General features: G+C 42.0%; 1 protein-coding gene across 1 annotated transcript; it reads right to left on the bottom strand.

The window, feature by feature from the left end:
* Positions 1–255: 255 nt before the first annotated feature.
* LOC133107361 (uncharacterized) lies at positions 256–20,616 on the bottom strand. The gene is made up of 20 exons (XM_061216352.1): positions 20,566–20,616; positions 20,069–20,182; positions 19,806–19,853; positions 19,307–19,395; positions 17,745–17,949; positions 17,354–17,467; positions 16,487–16,578; positions 16,002–16,191; positions 14,244–14,332; positions 9,491–9,677; positions 8,470–8,583; positions 8,180–8,224; positions 7,779–7,870; positions 6,894–7,080; positions 6,574–6,687; positions 5,892–5,939; positions 5,755–5,784; positions 4,916–5,004; positions 1,784–1,949; positions 256–728 (listed from the first exon to the last, which is right to left on the bottom strand). Exons 2-20 carry the CDS (start codon positions 20,138–20,140, stop codon positions 582–584), a joined length of 2,118 nt encoding a protein of 705 aa, XP_061072336.1. The 5' UTR covers positions 20,141–20,182; positions 20,566–20,616; the 3' UTR covers positions 256–581.
* Between the last annotated feature and the right edge of the window lie 734 nt (positions 20,617–21,350).

Below are 21,350 nucleotides of genomic sequence, written 5' to 3'. Positions count from 1 at the left end.
TTCTGTTTCGCATTGATTAAGAGAAGCTCATTAAGCCACACAACACAATGTATGCCTGTGTTATTCATAGGGAAATTATGAATTTCCGGGACCTGGAAACCAAATGATTTGAAAATTCTTTCTTGAAACCTTAACTGATGGTGTGCTTTAAATAATAAACAAAACATCAACCAAGGCCATGAACCCGATGTTCTTTATGGTAGTTCATAATTCCATTGATACGATGAAACATTCTCTTGGAAAAATGAAGCAATCTTTAAAATGCATGAAAATGTTTATTAAGTTTCTTTAATGAAACACAGCCCCTAACACCAGTAAACAAACAGCCTTAATGAGAGGAAGGCAGAGGAATGAGGCAGGAAACTGTGGACTCTGTAGTGGGCATCTAGGACTAAAAGCTAGGATGTGAGGGGGCTTCAAAGCAGGGCATCAGAACAGTGACATCAGGTATCAGAACAGTGACATTGGAAGAGTGATATCACAGCAGGATATGAGAACAGTGACATGAAAGGAAAGTATCAGAACTGTGACATCAGTCATCACAGTAGGGTATCAGAGTAGTAAGTTCAGAACAGCAAGGCTCAGATAAGTACGTAGAGCAGCTGCACATCCCCCTGGATGGTCAGGCTGTCGATCTCAGTAAATAGCTGGAAACGGTGCCAATAGTCAAACATGTGCTTCCCGTTTGCGAAAACTTTAAACTTCTGCCTCCCACACCGAATCATGACCTGGTTGGGGGTAAAAAAAAAAAGAGAAAATACGACAATGAGAGATGAAGAAGGATAGAGTTCAGGAAAACAAACAAATTAAAGAAAATGTGAAATTAAGAAAAATCAGGTTACACACTGTGCAGGTAACACTGTCGCATATCCTTTTCATACAATGACCGCTTGAAGTCTGTGGCCGATATACATTACAGGTGCCGAGTATCATCTCTGCTCTTTTCAGCTTAGTTGCCTGAAGGTGTCTCTTCAGCATCCGAAATGTATTTTCAATTGGATTCAGATTGGATAAATGATCAGGCAATAATCTTTCAGTTTTTGTCTTAGAAAAACTAATTTTTTGGTTTAGGATCAGTGGGCCTCATGCAAGAAACACAAAGATTTGTTCTTACACTTGTAGGTGTAATTTAAGAGAACTTGGTGCATTCACCAATTTTCACTCATTTTGAATTTCTTCTTAGGTAGGAGCAGCATTTACGAGTGGTCTCGACCTGTCATACGAATCATGTGAACATGCATTCCATTAATTTCCTCTGGAGAGGCGTGTAGCTTTTTTTCCCCCCTAGGTACATGTGTCTTGACAATTCAAAATAAAAATGTGTTCGCAGAATTTATGATTAGCATGAATTGACGCCTCTAAAATACCATATGAGGTAGCCGAAAAAAAGACTTCTCTGAAGCGGACGATGAAGTGCTGTTAATGGAAGTAGCCCTAATCCAGTTGTCCAGTTTAATATGATACAAACAATTATAATATTCAATTTTTTTTTTTTATAAAAATAAAAGATGAATATTAATTTATAAATCCCACATTGTTTGTGGAAATTAATTTCCCAAACATTATGGTGCCCTCAAATATGGGGACTATGTATATAAAGTGTAGTAATTTGAACAAAATGTATACAAAAAATACCCTTTGATTGCAAATGTAAAAATGTATCTCCCAAAAATTATGAAGTTCACTGTATGTAAAAAATTACACTGCATTGGGCTACCACAGACACGATCAGAACAGTGACGTGCTGTATAGACTTGTTTAAGTCCTACTCATGTCTCCTCACCTCAAAGAACTCGCCCTCACGGAAAGGGTTGGATTTTACATAGCTCTCCTCCGACCCCCAACTCTTACGAATATAGCTGTTCCGCACCACCGAGTTCTCCTTTAGCCGTGGGTTAAAATGAAAGACTCTGTCTCCAGTGCTGCTCGCAATGAAGTCAAAAGCGAACCTATAGGAAATACACACACAACACGTGTCATTACACACTGCAGTACATCAAGAAATTGTGTAGTTGAGGTGAGTTTTTATTTATTTATTCGACACCCATGTCCAATTCCCACCCGAATTTCAAATATCCAATTGATTTTCCGGAGAGTGAAGACATTCGTGGTACTCCGAAACACAGATTTTTACCAGATTGAGTCAGAGAAAGACATGTGGAGCTTGGCCTTACTGTCCACCGGCAAGTCAACCCTTTCCAACCCTCCTGTACGATTGGGCGATGCATAATGTCAACTTCATCCTCTGGAGCTACTTGCATCAGCTGCACACAAGCATGTAGGTAGTATATGGTTTGGATTACATTCAAGGTAACCGGTTAATCGAAACTGATTTGTAAACGGTTACAAAGAAATTATAACCGATAACCATTATTTTTTTCTGAAGGTGAAATAAATGCATGTTCATCACTATGCATATTATTGCGGTTCTGAACTATTCAAAACTGCCAATTGACAAGCTTCAGTAGTTTGAGCGAGCAATATGGCCATTTCAAGGGGTTTAAAATGCAAACACCGTAATTGAATGCCACAATATTATAGTTATCAAATCATTTCGTTAGCTGTTTTTGATTTATGGCTAATGGTAACGTTATGTCGTTTCCTAAGGTTCACAGAAGATCCGTGTTTATTCGTTGACGCGCAAATTCAATGCGGCAAACTGAACGCCAAACTTTCCACTTAGCTGTACCTACAAATTAACAAAGCAATACATCATTGGACAAATGTTGAACGGAATATTACAATACGCTATCCACAAGCAATCGGCGGCCATTTCAGAGGGTTAAGAATGCAAACACAGCATGGAATTGAATGCTACAGTACTATAGTTTTTTTGTGCCACGCCATATAAAATGCATTGGAATATAAAATGCAAGTTTACCATTACATAAAAATATATCAAATTGTACAGAGACCTGTATTGGCAGGAAAGTAAAATCATTAGACCAGTCGCATATGGTAAAATAGACCCGGGGTGCGTTCAGCCCCGACAAAACGTAGCAAAACGTTTATTTAAACGGAAACGGTGGTGCGTTGAACGCCCTGTTGCGTTATGCAAGCGTTGCAACTATGGCGGCTGAGAAGGCCATTCTTTGCGTTCTTTTCGAAGAATTTTTGGAGCCCGATGAAATCGGTTTAGAAACGTATTTAATCCTACAAAATACGCTTGATGTTACCGTCACTGCCCTTGCCGTCCAGCAGAATAGCAGAGAACATCCCGATCGAGTGAAGGAGTATGTGGAAACTGTGGTTCCTAATTATAACGATCCAACATTTGCTTCGCATTTCAGGATGACAAGGCAAACATTTCAGGTGAAGGATGATCCACTTCTTACCTTCGAGACTGTGTTACGAGTATTAGGCCTATTTACTAATAAAATACTTACGACAAATGTGTCTTCTAATGTCTTCAATTGTTGCAGACATCAAGCTGCAGTGGATGCATTTGTAAATGACTTTATTTGGATGCATTGTGCGCACTGCCTTTTTAAATACGGGGCGGGGTTTATATACACGTCGCTGCTGATTGGGTAACACCTCTGACACACCCACCAAACGAGAGAAAACATACCTCACCGTTTTGAGGAAACACGTCGTTCAACCCGGAAACCGTAGCAAAGCAGTGCACACCGTTTTCAGATTGAACATGCCCCCGGTGTCATATTCTATCAGCCAAATAATGCGTGACCACGGAATTTTGAGTGCACAACCCGGTCTGTAACAAAGTTGTTCACAGCAGCACATTTACAGAATACATGCCAATCAAGTCTATGACGCAGAAGCCATCATTAAAAAATGACACACGATCGACCAGTGGACTTAAACTACAGGGATGCACAATGTCAATGTAAATGTAAATATTTAACTTGCCAATTTGGGTGACTTACTATTGTCGGACGTACAATGTTGACATTTAACTATTGAGATGGCCCAAAATAAAGTTTGAAAATGCAATACAATTTTTCAATAATTCAGTAAAAATAAGAATTAAAAAAAAAAAACATATGACCCCTAGCGGTCATAAGCAGTTAACCGTTTAGAAAATGGGATGGTAACCGGTTAGAAAAACTGATGATTTGTCACATCCCTAGTATGTACATTTCATTAGTAGACATTTGATTATCTTAACAGCGATAGGTTTTCTTCTTAGTAAGGTTATTAACTATTATGTCTTCATGGTATGGAGATCTGACAAATTTATTGAATGATAAATTACAGATAATCCCGAATAAATTAGCTTGGTTTGTGCTGGAAAAGAGCACTTCTAGATCAGTTCAACTGCAGGACCACTGTCAAATCATTACTATTATTATGGTTTTTTATGAATCATTAATGAATGCTGCCAAGCTAAGTTGATATATCAAGGATGATAATGGGAACAATTCTGTGATTTTGCTGGATGTAGGCCAAAATGTACTTGCCTTGTCAAATACTGTAAATCAAGCTAAACTGGCTAAGGCATTAGTCCGATTCCATCCAAGGCTGTGGCTCATTTCGTGTACCACTGCATGTCGCCTTCACCAAATTATCAACTACCCAGTTGCTCCTTGGGTGAGATTCAAAACAATGCAGTTTTCACACACATTTAGGCATGAATCCTGTTTAAACCAGATCCCCGTGAGATCCCAGGTGTATGTACATAGGCAAGACTAAACGCATGTAATGAATTCAAGGCACCTTATGCAATGCAAAACTAATTAAAAGCGCAATGCATTTGAATATTGAATTATCTCTTGTGAACAGCTGTGCTGTGCTGGAATAAACCAGATCAGGGTGCTTAGTTTCTTAGAGAGTTTGTGTGAGGTGTGTGATGTCAGAGATGCAGTTATAGAGAGGGGGAGTGGTGAGGAGGAGAGGAAGAACCAAATGAAGAGAAATGTGAAAGAGAAAGAGTTTGGAGAGGTACACAGGTTACCTGTCGGCTCCAGATAGCACTCTGCCACCAAAAACCATGGTCTTCTTAAGACTCATCCCCTCGGGGATCATCGTGGAGAAGGGAATGGACTGGACAGAAAATATATGTAGCAGAATTTGCTTGGGTGAAGTTCAGTGAAAGCGTAGGCTCCTAGCAGGTTACCATGACAACGCTGCCTAATGACATAACCCTCAAATTCAAAAGAATGTCATTGCCCTCGGCAACAAATACTTGGACTATCACCAGAGTCTGGATATCTTGTTCTCAGATTGTCCTACAAGCGATACTATAACTCTTTGCATTTGTATGGATCTCTATGGGAATTGGGGGTTGGGACTTTATTTGGCTGAGGATTATGCTGATACAGTATAGAACACATTTGATAGCTAAATGGCTTTATGTCATCAAGGGTCCAAGGTATCAGATGAGCCTCAAACCATCCTGCTGCTGCCAGATATGCTGTAGATACTACAAGGGACATCTCCCCTGACTAATTTTCCTGTTGAACTCAATGGAAGAATTGTTCAGGAGAAACAACCCTTGAAGTATCTACTGTATATCTAGTAGCAGCATGGTTGTTTGAGGCTGGTTTGATACCTCGGACCCTTGATGACTCCACATCGTGGAGAAGGGAACGGGCTGAACAGAAATATTCTCCATTGCTCTCTGTTTCTGTCCCTCATTCTTTCTCACACTCCTTCTTTCTCAAACACACTAACACAAAAATACAACGTATTTAAAAAATACAACGTATCACAAAAATACAACGTATCACAAGGGTGAATCGCTGCTCTGATATCGCACAGTTTCACACCATCCAGACGGTACTCAGTACTCACCGGGTTGTAGGTTGGTTGTGTGCTCAACATCTGAAATGGAAAGAATTTTTTTTTTGTTCTTGTGAGATGGCTTGAAAACAGACATGGAAATTCATTCAGTCATTCCCTCATTCAGTCACTCACACTCAGAAACTCACAGGCAGGAATCTCCAGTTGTAGCCTGTTTCCTCACCGCCTGTACTGTCCTGGAGGAGTGAGAGATGGAGAGAGAGGTGATAAATGCACACTCTGTACAGGCTAGCACAGTTAGTTCAGCACCCATTCTACTGCACATTTACAGAGATAAACTGAGTTCAGAAAGAGATGACAACAGTCAAATTAAAATTCAAATTTTGAGTTTGAGTAAAGGAAATGGGAAGAAGACTGACAATTTTTCAGAGACAGAGATGATTAATGTTTAAATTAAACATTAAAACCTTCATGATTTTTTTGTGCGATGTCAGTATGTTTATCTTTGCCTTGATGTTTACTGTAAGTGTTCATGCTCGTTATATCTTATAAATGTGCTTCATAAATTCTGTTACTGTGTTGCTTTGGCAATAGAACTGGATTTGTCCTGCCAATAAAGCCAACGACATCAAAATTGAGAGAAGCAGAGGCAGAGGGAGAGGGAAAGAGATCGAGACAGAGACAGAGAGAGACTGACAGAGAGTGATAGACCGAGAGAGAGTAAGAGAGTGAGACTGACAGGGAGACACTGAGAGACAGTGAGAGGGAGTGAGACTGACAGTGAGAGACAGAGAGAGACTGACAGAGAGTGAGAGACAGAGAGAAAGAGAGTGAGGCTGACAGAGAGAGAAGCATGAGGCTCCTCCTCACCCTGATGATGTTGATTGCGTGGAAGGAGACGTCTCCTCCGATACACATGGTGGTCACACTATCCGCTGCCATGCGGTGCTTGTAGAGGTAGAACGGACGTTCATTAATGATCACCTGCAGGACCCAGAGAGGAAGGCGAGGGGTCAAAGAGGCTGCTATGTTTTACAATTTGTGCTCATGTTATTTAACCTCCCAAAGCATTCTTTCTGTCAGTTGAATGTCATGCCATACTCAATACGATTATTATCCCCTGCAAAAAGGAGGAGTTACACGTACGTACACAATACCCCCCACGCACACACAGTTCTTCTCCTTCTGACCTGGTAGCCTTTTAAAGTGACATTGAAGATAAGGTCAAAGTTCCTTCCTGCTTGGATGGGCTGATCACCGACCCTCTCCTCACGCTGCCAACCTCCCACCTTGGTGTTGAACACAACTAACCCAAACCTGTAATACACTTTGAAGTGCAATACGATGTCATCCCCAGACATCAGGTCAATGTTGAATCTGCAGAGGGTGACAGAGAGCAAGAAGGCTTCATCACTGTGTTGCTAGATAAGATACTCAGCTGCTATAATCGTCCTCAGGTCTTCAATCTGCATGTTAGCTAGAGGAGGATCCTTTGTTTTATCACAATACAGAATGTCGGCTGCAGTAGTATTGCGAAGAGTACATAGATGAGTATGAGGCTGATATCTACTCCCTTGTATTCTTTTAGAGATGTTTTCAACTTCCACAAATCACTCTCAGTGCAGAGTTAATTCCCTATACTAGTGAAGGGGGAGTGACCTTTCACAAATTACATAATAAGCAGGACATTGGCTCAGGAGGTAAGAGCAGTTGTCTGGCAGTCGGAGGATTGCCAGTTCGATCCCCCGGCAGGGCTGTGTCGCTGTGTCCATGACTAAGACGCCTAACCCCTAAATGCTCCTGACGAGCTGGTTGGTGCCTTGCATGGCTGCCAATCACCTTTGTTGTGTGTGTGTATGAATGGGTGAATGAGAAGCATCAACTGTACAGAGCTTTGGATAAAGGTGCCACATAAATGCCAACCATTTACAAAATGATTGGGTGAAATCAGGGCATCACTGAAATAAATAGTGCCACCCCTTTCTGATTCCACAAAACCCTATTTATTTGTCTACCACTAAATAGAGCTTCAACCCCATTCCTTATTCTATGCAGTATGCCAGCGGGCTGCTCACCTGTCCGGGTTCCCCTCGGGAGCTGTTCCTTGGAGGCATAGAGACATTCCTGGCCTTAAACCGCCATCAATGTCCTGGGAATGTCCTCCATCCTGTGCAACACAAACAGCAGTTTGTCTGTGGCAGTGAGTCATAACCCTTTGTGCTAGAAAGCCGTAGGTTCTACTGGGGTTCACTGTCATTCAGCAATGAATTGATCAATTAAAGAATGAACCCACCTCATCTGGTTTATTTGGTATAAATGGGTGGATGATGTCAAGACAAAAAACCAAGACCAGCACACCTTGCAGCCCACAAAAAACAGAAAATGCAGAATGCTGGTCTAGACCACGTCACACACGTGTGTGTGTGTGTGTGTGTGAGAGTGAGTGAGTGAGCGAGCGGCCAGTGTTCACACAAACCTTCACATTTCCTGGTCCTGGATACACCTTTATGATTCCTTGTTCCTGAAACACAAAACCAGTTAGGGGTGGGGAACGCAGAACAATGAATTGCCTTGTCTTCTCATATCTACAAATGTAAACTGAATGTAAACGGAAAGAAAACAATATTCAAAAAGTGTGCTGTGTAAGACTGAGAAAGACCAGCATTATTGTGTTTGTTCTCGATAAATATTACTTACACATACCATAGAGAAAAATGTAGTACTCCTATTTGAATTAAATGTAGGATGCACAAGGCACCTCCTCACCTTGAAGACCTTGACGGTTTGCATAGTAACGCCCCCACGGATTCCGATGTGGGTCACCTGTTCCACTGGCAAGCGGTGCTTGTACGTGTGTACATTACTGCCATTAACAATGATCTGTAAGAGCCAGAGAGGAATGCAAGGAGTCAAGATGGGCACCACCATCAATAAATTATGTTTATGTCATTTTATCTTCCAAAGCATTCGATCATTCAATTCATTATCATGCCATACTTTAGAGGAAAAACAACACAACACAGCCATGCACACACATCTAATACCGTGTACTGGTCAATACACTGCCTAACCTAATCCTTTTTTGTTTCTTTCTTGGGGCTCCTGTCCCTCCTCAGCCCTGAGGTCACAGACTGCCCCAGCCCTGTCCCTTACCCTGATGTAGTGGATGCTCCAGCCCTGTCCCTTGCCCTGATGTAGTGGATGCTCCAGCCCTGTCCCTTGCCCTGATGTAGTGGATGCTTCAGCCCTGTCCTTTGCCCTGATGTAGTGGATGCTCCACTCCTGTCCCTTGCCCTGATGTAGTGGATGCTCCAGCCCTGTCCCTTGCCCTGATGTAGTGGATGCTTCAGCCCTGTCCTTTGCCCTGATGTAGTGGATGCTCCACTCCTGTCCCTTGCCCTGATGTAGTAGATGCCTTCCTACTGGGGAGGTTTTTCTTGGCAGAGTTAGAGGGATTTTTCTGAGGGTTTAGGCATGGTGTTTGCCCTATTCTTCTTGCCCTTCTGTTCGATTGTGAAAAGCTCTACACAAATAAAATTGAATTGAGCTGAATGTACTTTGGCAAATGAATTAGGAAAAACTTTCAGTGGCCCTGATACAGCACACGGCCAAAGAAAGGACAGCAACATGGCAAGCAGTTTTTACAGTTTTTAGTAAACCCACCCCCCACCCATTCCATAATGTTTAGGGCCCCTGAGATGGTAGGCACAGAAAGAAAAGGGGGAGGGGCCCCAAAAGTTCAGGGCCGACCCTATGTGCACACACACATAGTTCCTGTCGTTCTGACCTCGTAGGCCTCGGAGGTGACCTTGAAGAGCAGCTGAAAGTCCTTTCCCTTCTGAAGGGGGCAGTCCTCCCTTTCCTCATTTTGCCATCCATTTGCCTCGGTGTTCATCACCAATACGTCAGGTTCGAATCGGGGGTTGAAGTGTAGTAGAATGTCATTATCCCCAGACACCAGGTTAATGGCGAATCTGTAGAGGGCGACAGAGAGCAAGAACACTTTATCACAGATTCCTTCGAGTTATGGTGAGAGGATCCAGCTGGTAATGGAGGTAGCCAGTGTTTTTATGGAGTTCAGAGAAGGCAGGCATGGTTTGGCTTCACCATTAGGAGGACAGAACTTGCAATATTAAGAATACACAGAAGAGTACCAGGCTGATCTTCAGGATATGTGCTTTCATCTTCTGAAACAATCAAGTGCAGCAAAACAACCAGAAAGAGCCTGCTTATAGGCCAAATCAAACTTAGCTTTTTTTGCACAACTGACGTCAGAGTGTGCCAGTAATCACACATTAAACATCACATAAGAGTTGAAAACCAGAGCAGCATTTATTTATTTATTGTTTTTTATGCCCAGAAGCCTGGCTCCTATCTTTACATCCATTCTGATAAACACAGGAGCTAGGCCTACAGAAAATATGCCGTGCAATGTGTCATTACTTTGCCATTTCACCATTTTCCAAGGGAGGGGAGAACGGGCACAATTGTAACATTTGTTACTTCTTACTGAGTTACTCAAAGACAATGCGATGCAAAGCTGTGAAATATGACTACAAAGAGCATAGGCTGCTCAATCAGTCATACTATGTTTATGATTGTTACAATTGTGAAGCCATTTTGTGCAATAATTATTGTAAGGGTGCAAAATAACTGTATAAATCACTAAAGCATTTGCAATTTATTTTCCAGGATAAAACTTGGTTCAAAAGAACATAAACTAGCAACCAATTTGGAATATAATTATTTTTGTTTATTATGGGATTGGATGATTTGTAGAGACAACAATTTAATCTGTTCCAAATAAATCTGAGTTTATTTGAGTTATGTCATCCAGTCAGTCACCAGACTAAACCACAGTGAGCATGTAAATCATGATTTAAATGTCCGCATTTGATGGCGTTTCAATATCTCACTGCTTAAAGATGCTGATTTCAACACCTTCTTCACTAAAGAATGGGCATCCTTCTTGGAAATAAACAAAATTCCACCCTCAATACTCTGGGAAACTGCCAAAGTAGTGCTGCGAGGAAAAATAATTTCATACTCTTCATATAAGAAAAAAAATAATTTGAACTTGAAAATAATTTAGAACACAAACTCAAAGAATTGAATGGCATGTATGCTTGTAATCCCACAGAAGAAATACAGAACGAACTAGTGGCAACCACTTCTCAACTAAACAATATCATAAACAAAAAGACCCAGTTCCTAATACAAAGACTTAGACATGACAATTTTGAACACAATAACAAATCAAGAAAATATCTGGCAAACCAACTCAAGCCGAACAAAGACAAATCTCTCATCTCAGTTATAAAGAACTCAGGGGAACCCGTGACCACACCCACTGAGATTAACAATACATTCCGGGAATTTTACAACAAATTATATACCTCGGATCACGAACCAAATTTAGTAGATACTCACTCTTTTCTTAACCATGTAGACCTACCTTGTCTTAATGAAAAACTAGCAATTGAACTAGATGCACCCCTAACACTGGAAGAATTCTATAAAGCAATTAACCAGATGCCTAACAATAAAGCACCAGGACCTGATGGTTTCCCCGCTGAGTTCTTTAAGCACTTCTGGAACACAATCTCTTCTTCAGAATGACAGTTGACATCAAACTAAACAAAAAAATACCACTGCACATGAACACAGCCCTCCTCTCAGTATTACTGAAGCCTGATAAAGACCCAACCCTATGTTCCAGCTACCGCCCCCTATCGCTCATCAACACCGACCTTAAAATGATCAGGAAAGCACTAGCCACCCGAATTGAAATGGTTACCCCATCACTAATCCATCCAGATCAAACCGGATTTATCAAAGGAAGACACTATTCAAACAATATGCGTAGACCTTTCAATTTAATTCATACATCAAATCAAAACAAAACTAAAACAAGAATCGCTTCACTAGATGCAGAAAAGGCATTTGACAGAGTACATTGGACATTCCTGTTTAAAACACTCAACAAATATGGCTTTGGAGAATCGTTTATTCACTGGATAAAAATATTATATAATTCACCAATGGCCACAGTTAAATAAGTCAATAAGTCAAAACGATAAAATAAAGGGAATCCATACCCCCTCTACACACCACAAAATCAGCCTTTACGCAGACGACATATTCCTCTACCTACAAGACCCATCAAACTCCCTGCATGAGGTCATCAGTCTCATTAATTCATTCTCTCAAATATCTGACTACGCTATTAATTGGACAAAATCAACCATTTTACCCATAAATAGTGCCGACTGGAATGCTACATCTCAGAACTCATCTCCACTTGCAATATCAAATATCTGGGTATGAATATTTCCAACAAGCTGTCAGAGTTGTTCCTCCTTAATTTCATTCTGTTAATAAATACAATTGAAGATGATTTAAACTTACCACTATCTCTAATTGGCAGAATAGCTACTGTAAAAATGACCATACTACCAAAGATTAACTACCTCTTCAGAATGATTCCAACCCAGCCCACCACAAAATGGTTTAGTTCATTAAACACCATCACAACTAAATTCTATTGGAAAAATAAAACGCCCTGGATCAAACTTTCTACCTTACAGAAACTCAAAACTCAAGGACTGGAAGCCCCAAACTTTTATCAATACTATTTGGCAAACCAGCAAAGCTACGTCACAAACTGGATTCATCCCAACCAACAGGACAACCCATGGATAGAAATAGAACAATCAGAATGTAAAGAAATTTCCATCTCCGATCTACTATTCCTCAGTGCCTCTATAAAACGCCACAACTGCTTCAAAAACACTGTCATTTCAACAACTCTGAGTGCCTGGTGGAAAATTAACAAAATCTTTAAATTCACAATGCAAATACACTCCAATATGGCACAATCCTGACTTCTTGATTAACAAAACACCACTCTCCTTCAACAAAAAGGTATCACACATCTTCAACACATCTTTGAGGATGGCACCTTCATCACCTTCCAGGATTTGGTCCATAAGTATAATATTGGGAAAGAGCAATACCTCCAGTACTTTCAATTAAAATCTGTTTTAAAATATAAAACTAAAATAATGAACAACTACTTACAACCACCTCCGCTAATGGATGAAATTAATAAAAAAATCAACACCAAAAAGAATCTCCAAATTATACAAACTAATATCAACCGCAGAGCTAACAATATCCCTCCCCATCCAAGCCTGGGAAAAAGACTTATCACTCAGCTACAATTCAGACTTCTGGACTCAAATCTGTAGGAACACCTTCACGATGACCACCAATACTAACCTGCAACTAATACAATACAAGGTAATTCACAGAACTCATATCACTCACCAAAAGATGTTTAAAATGGGATTTGTGTACTCAGACACTTGCACTCACTGCTCTTTGAATACCCCAGATAATTACTTCCACTCGACCTGGCTCTACCCACCAACTCACCATTTCTGGAAACAAGTCACAGACCAAATATCTCTCATTATGAGCTGTAGTGTTCCACTCTGTCCATTCCTCTGTCTACTAGGAGACCTCTCAACAATCAACCCACCAAATCAAAATACCAAACCTATACTCATTTCCCTAGCTATCGCCAAGAAAACCATCCTCTTAAACTGGAAAACAAGACACAAAATAAACATAACACATTGGTCTTATCTACTCAAAGAACACATATCCATCAAACTCATTTCACACCAGCGCCAAAGCTCACACATGGCAAACATTTGGGGTCCTTTCATAAAGTCATTGTACAAGTCAGACTTGTCCACCTGTCTGTTTTGTTTTACCCTCCCCTCAAAGGCTTCATACTGTTCTTCCTTTGCTCGCTGTCTCTCTCCCTCTCCCTCTCCCTCCCCCCCCCTCTCTCTCTGAAATTTACCAATGTATATATGTTTGTTTTTGTATTATTAAAAATAAAGTTGACCTCCCAAGAGGTGGTGGCGGGAATATAAAATTTTTATTTTTAAATGTCCGCATTTTAAATGATCGCATGTTTGCATCCACGCTTTTATTATTGGATGAGAGAATGCATTTGTTACTCGTGACAACTGTGCCACTGCCTTCCATCAGGGGTCTTTCTGGGTGGAGTTTGCATCTTGCCTTTTTTCAGCTCTTCATCCCTCTCCCAGTCTCTCTCCTACTCCAACAGAATTTACTTGTAGGTTGTACATTTTGGGAGGATTTGAGGAGAGAGGTGGAATAGTGAGGCATTCCGCACCCATACAATCCTTACACACAGAATTTATGTCTGACTTGAAATGTTTGTTATTATAGTTATTTACATTACGTTGGATAGATGTTTGGTGGAGGCATAGTGAATACATCCCTCTCTGATGAATTACGGTCATATCATAATTATCCCATCAACTTTCCAGTCACTTTAACATTAGATTATGTATCCATTCATGTCGCTCCATCCATCAGTGGAAATAGTGGAAAATAATTACTGACAGGATTCAATAGTTCCACCCTTTTTCAGTTCCATAAAGGCTTATTCCTTGATAGTGGGTTTAGCCCATTTACTGCAGTACCCACTATGGCCTCACCTTCTGGTGTCAGTGTGAACCGTTCCTTCGAAGTACAGAGACATTCCTGGCTTCAGGCCGCCATCGATGTTGAGGGAGGGAGCATCGGCCTGTGCAACACGAACACTGGGATTAATACAGAGCAGTTGTAGCGGTGCTTAACTCTGGTGGAGAGCAGTCAGGTCTGCTGGGTTTCACTGTCAATCAGCACTGAATAGATCAGTCACTGATCTGATCAAAAACAAGTTTATTTGGTAGAAATGAGTGGGAGGTTATAAGGACAAAACAAGCTTTCCAGCTTACAGGAAGCCAAGGGTTTGCAAATCTGTTGGTCTAGAATGTGTGTGTGTGCCTGAGTGTGTGTGTGAGACAGTGTGACTGTGAGTGTGAACATCTGTATGAGTGAGCATGCATGTGTATGCAAGGCTGTGAGTGTGTGTGAGTGTGTGTGTGTGAGTGAGTGAGTGAGTTTGTGTATGTGTGAGTGAGAGTGAGAGTGTGTGTGTGTGTGTGTGTGTGTGTGAGTGTGTGTGTGTGTGTGTGTGTGTGAGTGTGTGTAGCGGTGGTTAGAAGCCAGAGTGCTCATACTCACGCTCACATCTCCTGGAGCTGGAAACTCTGTTACACGTCCTTCTTCTCCCTGAAACACAAACCCAGTTAGGGGACACACACACAAAACAGTGCACCTCCTGATTCTATTATATATATATATATACAAACATCTGAACAGAAATAGAAAGGAAAATTAAGCCACTGAATTCATTTTTGCATTAGCCAGTGAATCTACAATGCTGGCTGCATCCATCCATTTCCGGTTCAAGTGCCATGTGATGCTTCAACCCACTTATTGGATATAAGGCTAAGTTTGTGTAACTATGTGTTTATTCAAGTAGGACCCATGGAGGACATCTGTCACAGTTCCTGTGTATATTCCTGGTTGTGTCTAAAGGGTTAACCCCTTAGTAATCTTAAGCCTACAAGAGGGTTACCAGTCTGTCTCCTTATGTCCTGTATTTATGTGTGTGTGTGCTTATGTGTGTGTGCGTGTGCCAGGGTGTGTCTGTGTGTTTGTGCGTGTGCGTATGTGTGTGCATTATTCACACTCACATCTTCTGGAGCTGGAGGTGCTGTTGTGTCTTCTTGATCCTGAAATGCAAACTCGAGCTTAATGTTTTTTTACAGATACCATACTCAAAACTGCAGTACTGGTATTCTACTTCAAAATGTTTGAATGTTGCTTCCAACACATTCAACAGTACATGTGCATGCATGTACCAGGTGGCAGCCAAGCCACCCCCCACCCCACAAGTAACAGGGAAAAGCATACCATTAATCATCACAAATATGACAGGAGATGTAATAATAATAAGAATAATTATAATAATAATCACCCTGATGATGTTCATGGCCTGCACAGAGACATCCTTAGCGATAAGGATTCCAGTCACCAGCTCTGGCGATACACGATGCTTGTACAGGTAGATCTGGTGCCCATCAACCCACAGCTGTAGTTACCAGGGAGGAAGGCCGGACAAACAAACGGCTCAAATTCACATTTCTGTTCATTCTTACTTTTTTTTTCCTACAGGGAATTCAAACTTCCAATTAATATCATGCTCTACTTTCGTTAAAAGGACTATATTCATCTGCAGTAAGGAGGTATTACATTTATGCACACAATACATGCACAATTCCATCACACACACACACGCATGCGTGTGCGCGCATACACACACACACACACACGCGCGTGCATGCGCACACACTTGTTCTTCTGACCTCGTATCCCTCTGAAGTGACAAAGAAGACCAACTCGAAGGGTTCCCCCTTCCGGAAGGGGAACTCCTCAACGTTTTCCTGCTTGCCCCATCCATTGTTCAACCTGGAGTTAAGCGCCACAATTCTGCTTTGGATTCGGGGATTGAAGTGTAAGGCAAGATCATCCCCAGCCTGCAGGTTAAGGTGGAACCTGCAGAGAGCAAGAACACTTAATCACAGAGTCAACAGGTAAGAAACTCAACACCAGAGGCCTCATCTTACTTTCTTTATTTTTTTAAATGTTACAAAATCATACAAGCGGTTACTACACCTCTCTTGTGTGGAGGTGTAGTCCCTATTAGGGATGGGAAAGTGCTGTCTTGTGAATTGCAAAAGTGGTGGAGCTATGGTCAACTGTCAATCACTGGTTTCAAATGTCATTGCTGTCTTGATGCCATTCCCTGCAGTACCCCTCAGGGCCAGTGGGGGGGGGGGGGGGTCCTCACCTGTTAGAGTTATGGGTGGGAAGAGATCCCCGAAAGTACAGATACGTCCCCGCCTTCAAACCACCAGGGATGGGCTGGGTATATGTGTCTTTCTGCACAACACAAACATTGGGATTAATAGAGAGCAGTTTGTTGCAGTGCTTCATAACCCTGGTGCTGGAGACCTGTAGGATCTGCTGGGTTTCACTGTCTACCAGCAGGTAATGGATCAATCAATTAAAGCAGCTGATGACACAGTTACCTCACCCAGTTTACTTTGTTTAAAATGGTGCACGGTTGTAAAGCAAATACATAGTCCTTCAAACCATGCACATCACAAGGACCAAGTTTGCAAATCAAGTTTGCAAATCTGGCGTTAGATATAAAGCGGAGTCGAATCTTATCGGTAGAGGGCCGATCTGTGTACAGGTTTTTGTTTTCGCCCAACGCTGCGACACCTGATTGAACTGATGAACTAATCACGGTCTTCAATCAAGACAATCAGGTGTCTTTGTGCTGCGCTCAAACTACAATCTGCACCCACTTTAGCCCTGTCCGGATAAGATTGGACACCCCCGGTATAGAATGTGTGTGCATGCGTACGGTTGTGTGTGTGGTTGGATGCCAGAGTTTTCACACTAACCCCAACATATCCTCGAGCTGGCCATGCCTGTATTGCTCCTTCATTTCCCTAAAATAAAAACACAAGTTAGGGGTTGGGCGGGGGAGAGCAACGCAATGCACTGCACCTCCGAATCCAATCACATCTACACACACCGAAATGGAAATACAGATGGTTACATGTAGAAATATACAGTGTTTTAAACGCTTTATAAGACGGTCTGCCAAATTCTCAACTTTAATAGGAAGCACAGATTTTCTGCTCACCCCTGTGATGTTGACGGACCCCACGTACACGTCTCCACCAATGGCCACGGCCAGCACCCTCTCCACTGGCATACGATGCTTGAACATGTAAAACTCTCTGCCATTTACATTCACCTGAACCAGCCAGAGACCAAGAGGCAGAGTCAACAACACAATAATGGATGGAGCCAGTTAAACGAATAACAAACATTTTTTCCTGTAATGTTTGATGAGCTGGGAAGACGCATAGCAAGGGATCTGAGGGAAAAAAAATGTTCCTTCCTGATACACTAATTCAAACGCAAAACATACATGCAAAAAACACCCACACACATATGCATACACACACGCACACAGACACACGCATACTCACACACACACACACACACACACACACACATCCTGTCCTGACCTGGTAGCCCTCTTCTTTGACAACGATGACAATGTCAAAGCTCTCCCCCAGCTCTAAGGGCATATCGGTGGGCCTCTCCTGCTCCTCGAATTTGCCCTCCATGAAGCTGTTGAATACGACCACCCCGGCAGGGATGAAGCGGGGGTTGATGTACAAGGCTTTGTTGCTACATCTGGCCTCAGCACACTGCAGGCTGATGTGGAACCTGCGGGGGGGGCGGCAGAGAGCATGTTTGGTCACCAGATAACACACAAGCTCTCAGTCGTCTTCAGTCTCCTTCTGTAAAGAGCTGGAAACTGCCTTATTACAGAACTGGCTGCCACAGTGTTGTTGTTCATCACTTCACCCGAATGCATTTTCTGCTTCACTGGTTTAACTGGTGAGGAGAGAGATGACTATTGATCTATAGAATATATGGGTTAAATCCTGAAACATCCCAGTGAAAAGTCACAGTTTCTGACGGTTTTCAGCCTTTTTTTCCCGCCATGACGAGGCACCTCTTGGGAGTTTGTTTAAAAAGATTAGTGTATCATTTCAGGAATGTGATTCTCAGTGTTGTACAGACACAGGCAAAGGACTTAACTATTTAAGGTTTTAAATGGTTGATTTAGCTTGGATACATGATATCAAGAATGACCAAGTGTCAGAAATGTGTCTAGGAAACTAACATTTTTCCTTTTTAAATCTGAACAATTTTTAATTTTCTCCTTGAAATAACATGTAGCTAAATGAACTGTTGAATGCATCTGTATGTTATTTACAGTTTACAGTGCATAAAATATTTGCATTTCACAAGGTCTTGGCATGGCTCATTGATGACCTCATTCATATATTTCTTCATGAAGGGCCTTTCATTCAGTTAACTTGGGCCACTTATTAAAATTAGCTTAATTTTAGTTAAATACTTTTTTATTTGTTAAATGCTGTAGTATTTTTTTGTGAAGTACTATCTGAATTGCTGCACTATAGCCTACATTCAGTTAGCACTATATTAGGTTGTTAATGAATAATTGTTAATGAAAATATTTAATCAGCCAATCATGAGGCAGCAATTAAATGCATAATAGCATGCAGACGTGGTCAAGTGGTTCAGCTGTTTTCAGACCAAATGTCAGAATGGGGAAGAAATGTGATCTAAGTGACTTTGACCGTGGAATTTGTGTTGGTACCAGACTGGGTGGTTTGTGTATCTCAGAAATTGCAGATCTTTAAGCGGATAGGCTACAGCAGCAGAAGACTTGAAAAAAATAAGTCTAATAAATGCCTAATAATGTGCTCAGAGAGTGTATATCCATCTGTATAAATGGATACGTATAAATTCTCTGTATTTGTGGGTTCAAGCCTGATTTACTGCAAAGCGTCTCTGCAAATAGTTTCCTGTAAAATGCACTCAAGAAATAAAATGTAATTAAATGAAATCAGAAGTCATAGAGAGCATATATTAGTTCTCCCCATTTTGGTTCCACATAGCCTCATTCATTCTTCCTCCATTAAGCCCCATTCACTGCAGTCCCCTCCATGGCCAGCAGGGGTCAGCACACCCATCGATAGGGGCAGCTCACCTGGTGGCGTCACTGGGAACCGCTCCCTGGATGTGCACAGACATGCCCTTCCTCAGGCCACCGTAGATGGACCCAACGTATGGGATGCTCTGCACAACACAAACACCGGGATTAATACAGAGCAGTGTGTCTGTTACAGTGCTTCATAATGTTGGTGCTAGAGAGCTGTAGGGTCTGCTGGGTTTCATTGTCAATGACAATTTGATCAATTGTTCAAAACAGGTGATCACATGGAAAACTCACCATACCTGCTGTATTGGGACTGAATGTATTTACTGTTTTAAGGGGGGGAAATGAAACCATGCCACTCACATGGACCAGGGCTGTGCATGCATTGGTCCTTAGCAAAAGAATGCAGATGGCATGCATGTGTAATGTAGCGGCATAGTCAGTGTGTGAAAACACAGAGGGACTGAGGTGTGTGTGTGTGTGTGTGTCTAGGTCTGCAGGCATGTCAGCGCTTCTCTATACGCTACGAGAGAATTGTATTCACACATACCATCATCTGTCCAAGGCCTGGGTATCCCTGGATGAACCCTTTTCCTCCCTGAAGTAATGAGGAGAGGGGGGCACAAAATAACGCACATCTTACTCAAATCATGTCTGCAAATGTCTTCATGCTGACATGTTGAAATGCAAATCCCTGCTTCAATGTTAAAAATGTGCACTCTGAAAGACACTGGATTAGAGGACCTGCTCAACACCTCAATCAGTCAAGATGGCTGAATTTAAATGCTGACTATATGGTATGCAGCTGCTCACCCCGATGATGTTCATTAGGTTCAAATCAAAGTCTCCCAGAATGCGAATGGCATCCACCTCCTCCACTGGCATGCGGTGTTTGAACAGGTGATAGTCACTGCTGTTTATTTTGATCTGCAGCAAACCAAGAGGAAGCCAGGGTTGAAAGGCAGAAACCCAGGGGGTTTTCAAGACCAGGTTTGATGTGGTGCTACACACCACCTAAACATTAGGCACACTTTAGTGGTAGGAAAAGGTTAGCACTGCTGGGCTTATTGGCCTATTCTCCTAGTTACATTATGGTACTGTATGTTATGTTATAGTATGTTAAAAATTGCTACTTTGCAAAAAAAAAAAATAATAATAATTTATATCTAAAGCATTTGTTCTGTGAATTGAATTCCACACCCTAGTCCTGTCAACTAGATTATTGCACACGCGCACACACACATACACATGCACACATACAGACACACCCACACACACAAACACACACACACACTTCCTGTGCTTCTGACCTGGTAGCCCTCAGAGGTGACAATAAAGAGGAGCTGAAAGTCCTCTCCCTGTTGGATGGCTGACTCCCCGGGCGTCTCCTCTCCTCCCCAGTTGCCCATCCTGGAATTCAATACCACATGCGCACTGGGGCTGAACCGGGGGTTGAAGTGGAAGGCAATGGACACGTCTCCAACCTGCCCCTCTTGCAGGTTGATCGCAAATCTGTGGGGGGGGGGGGGGGGGGGGGGTTGGGATTTGTCACAGAGAGAGATAAAAAAGGTAAGTCTTAATAAGGTTACACAAACTGGCATTAACTAATGTAGTTGTCAACTACCTAACTAACTATGCAGATTCTAATCTTTGTTCCAGCTTTGTTAATTCATTGTCTATTAGAACACAAACACCATTACATACATTTAAAAACTTTTTCTCTTTTCATATTTGTTGTCAGGGTTGGGAGGTAGCACCGGCTGTGGCCACCAGGGGTTTATTATTTTCACCTGGTGCTCATTAGTGCCAATGGGGTGGCTACCTCCAGAAGGTATTTAAAGCCCTCTTTGACCATCGGTCGGGGCTTCGGTGTCACTGTTCGCTCTGCCACCTAGCCGGTATTAGCACATGGTAAAGACTCAGCATTCGAGTCAGGTATTGTGCTGGTTCTGTGTTCAGAAAAGGTAAGGAAGGGGTCTGCGCGTTAGTGTGTGTACACTGCAGCCGCCTTCCTGTAGGTTCTTTTGTTCTTTGTTTTGTTTTGTTTTCGGCTCGTGTGAGTCCGTGGGTGAGGGACGTTGTCCCCGGTATTTTG

Source organism: Conger conger, chromosome 13, assembly GCF_963514075.1.
Source record: "Conger conger chromosome 13, fConCon1.1, whole genome shotgun sequence".
NCBI classification, from domain to species: domain Eukaryota; kingdom Metazoa; phylum Chordata; class Actinopteri; order Anguilliformes; family Congridae; genus Conger; species Conger conger.
Note: the sequence above shows the minus strand (reverse complement) of the source record. Positions and strands in the feature narration are given on the sequence as shown.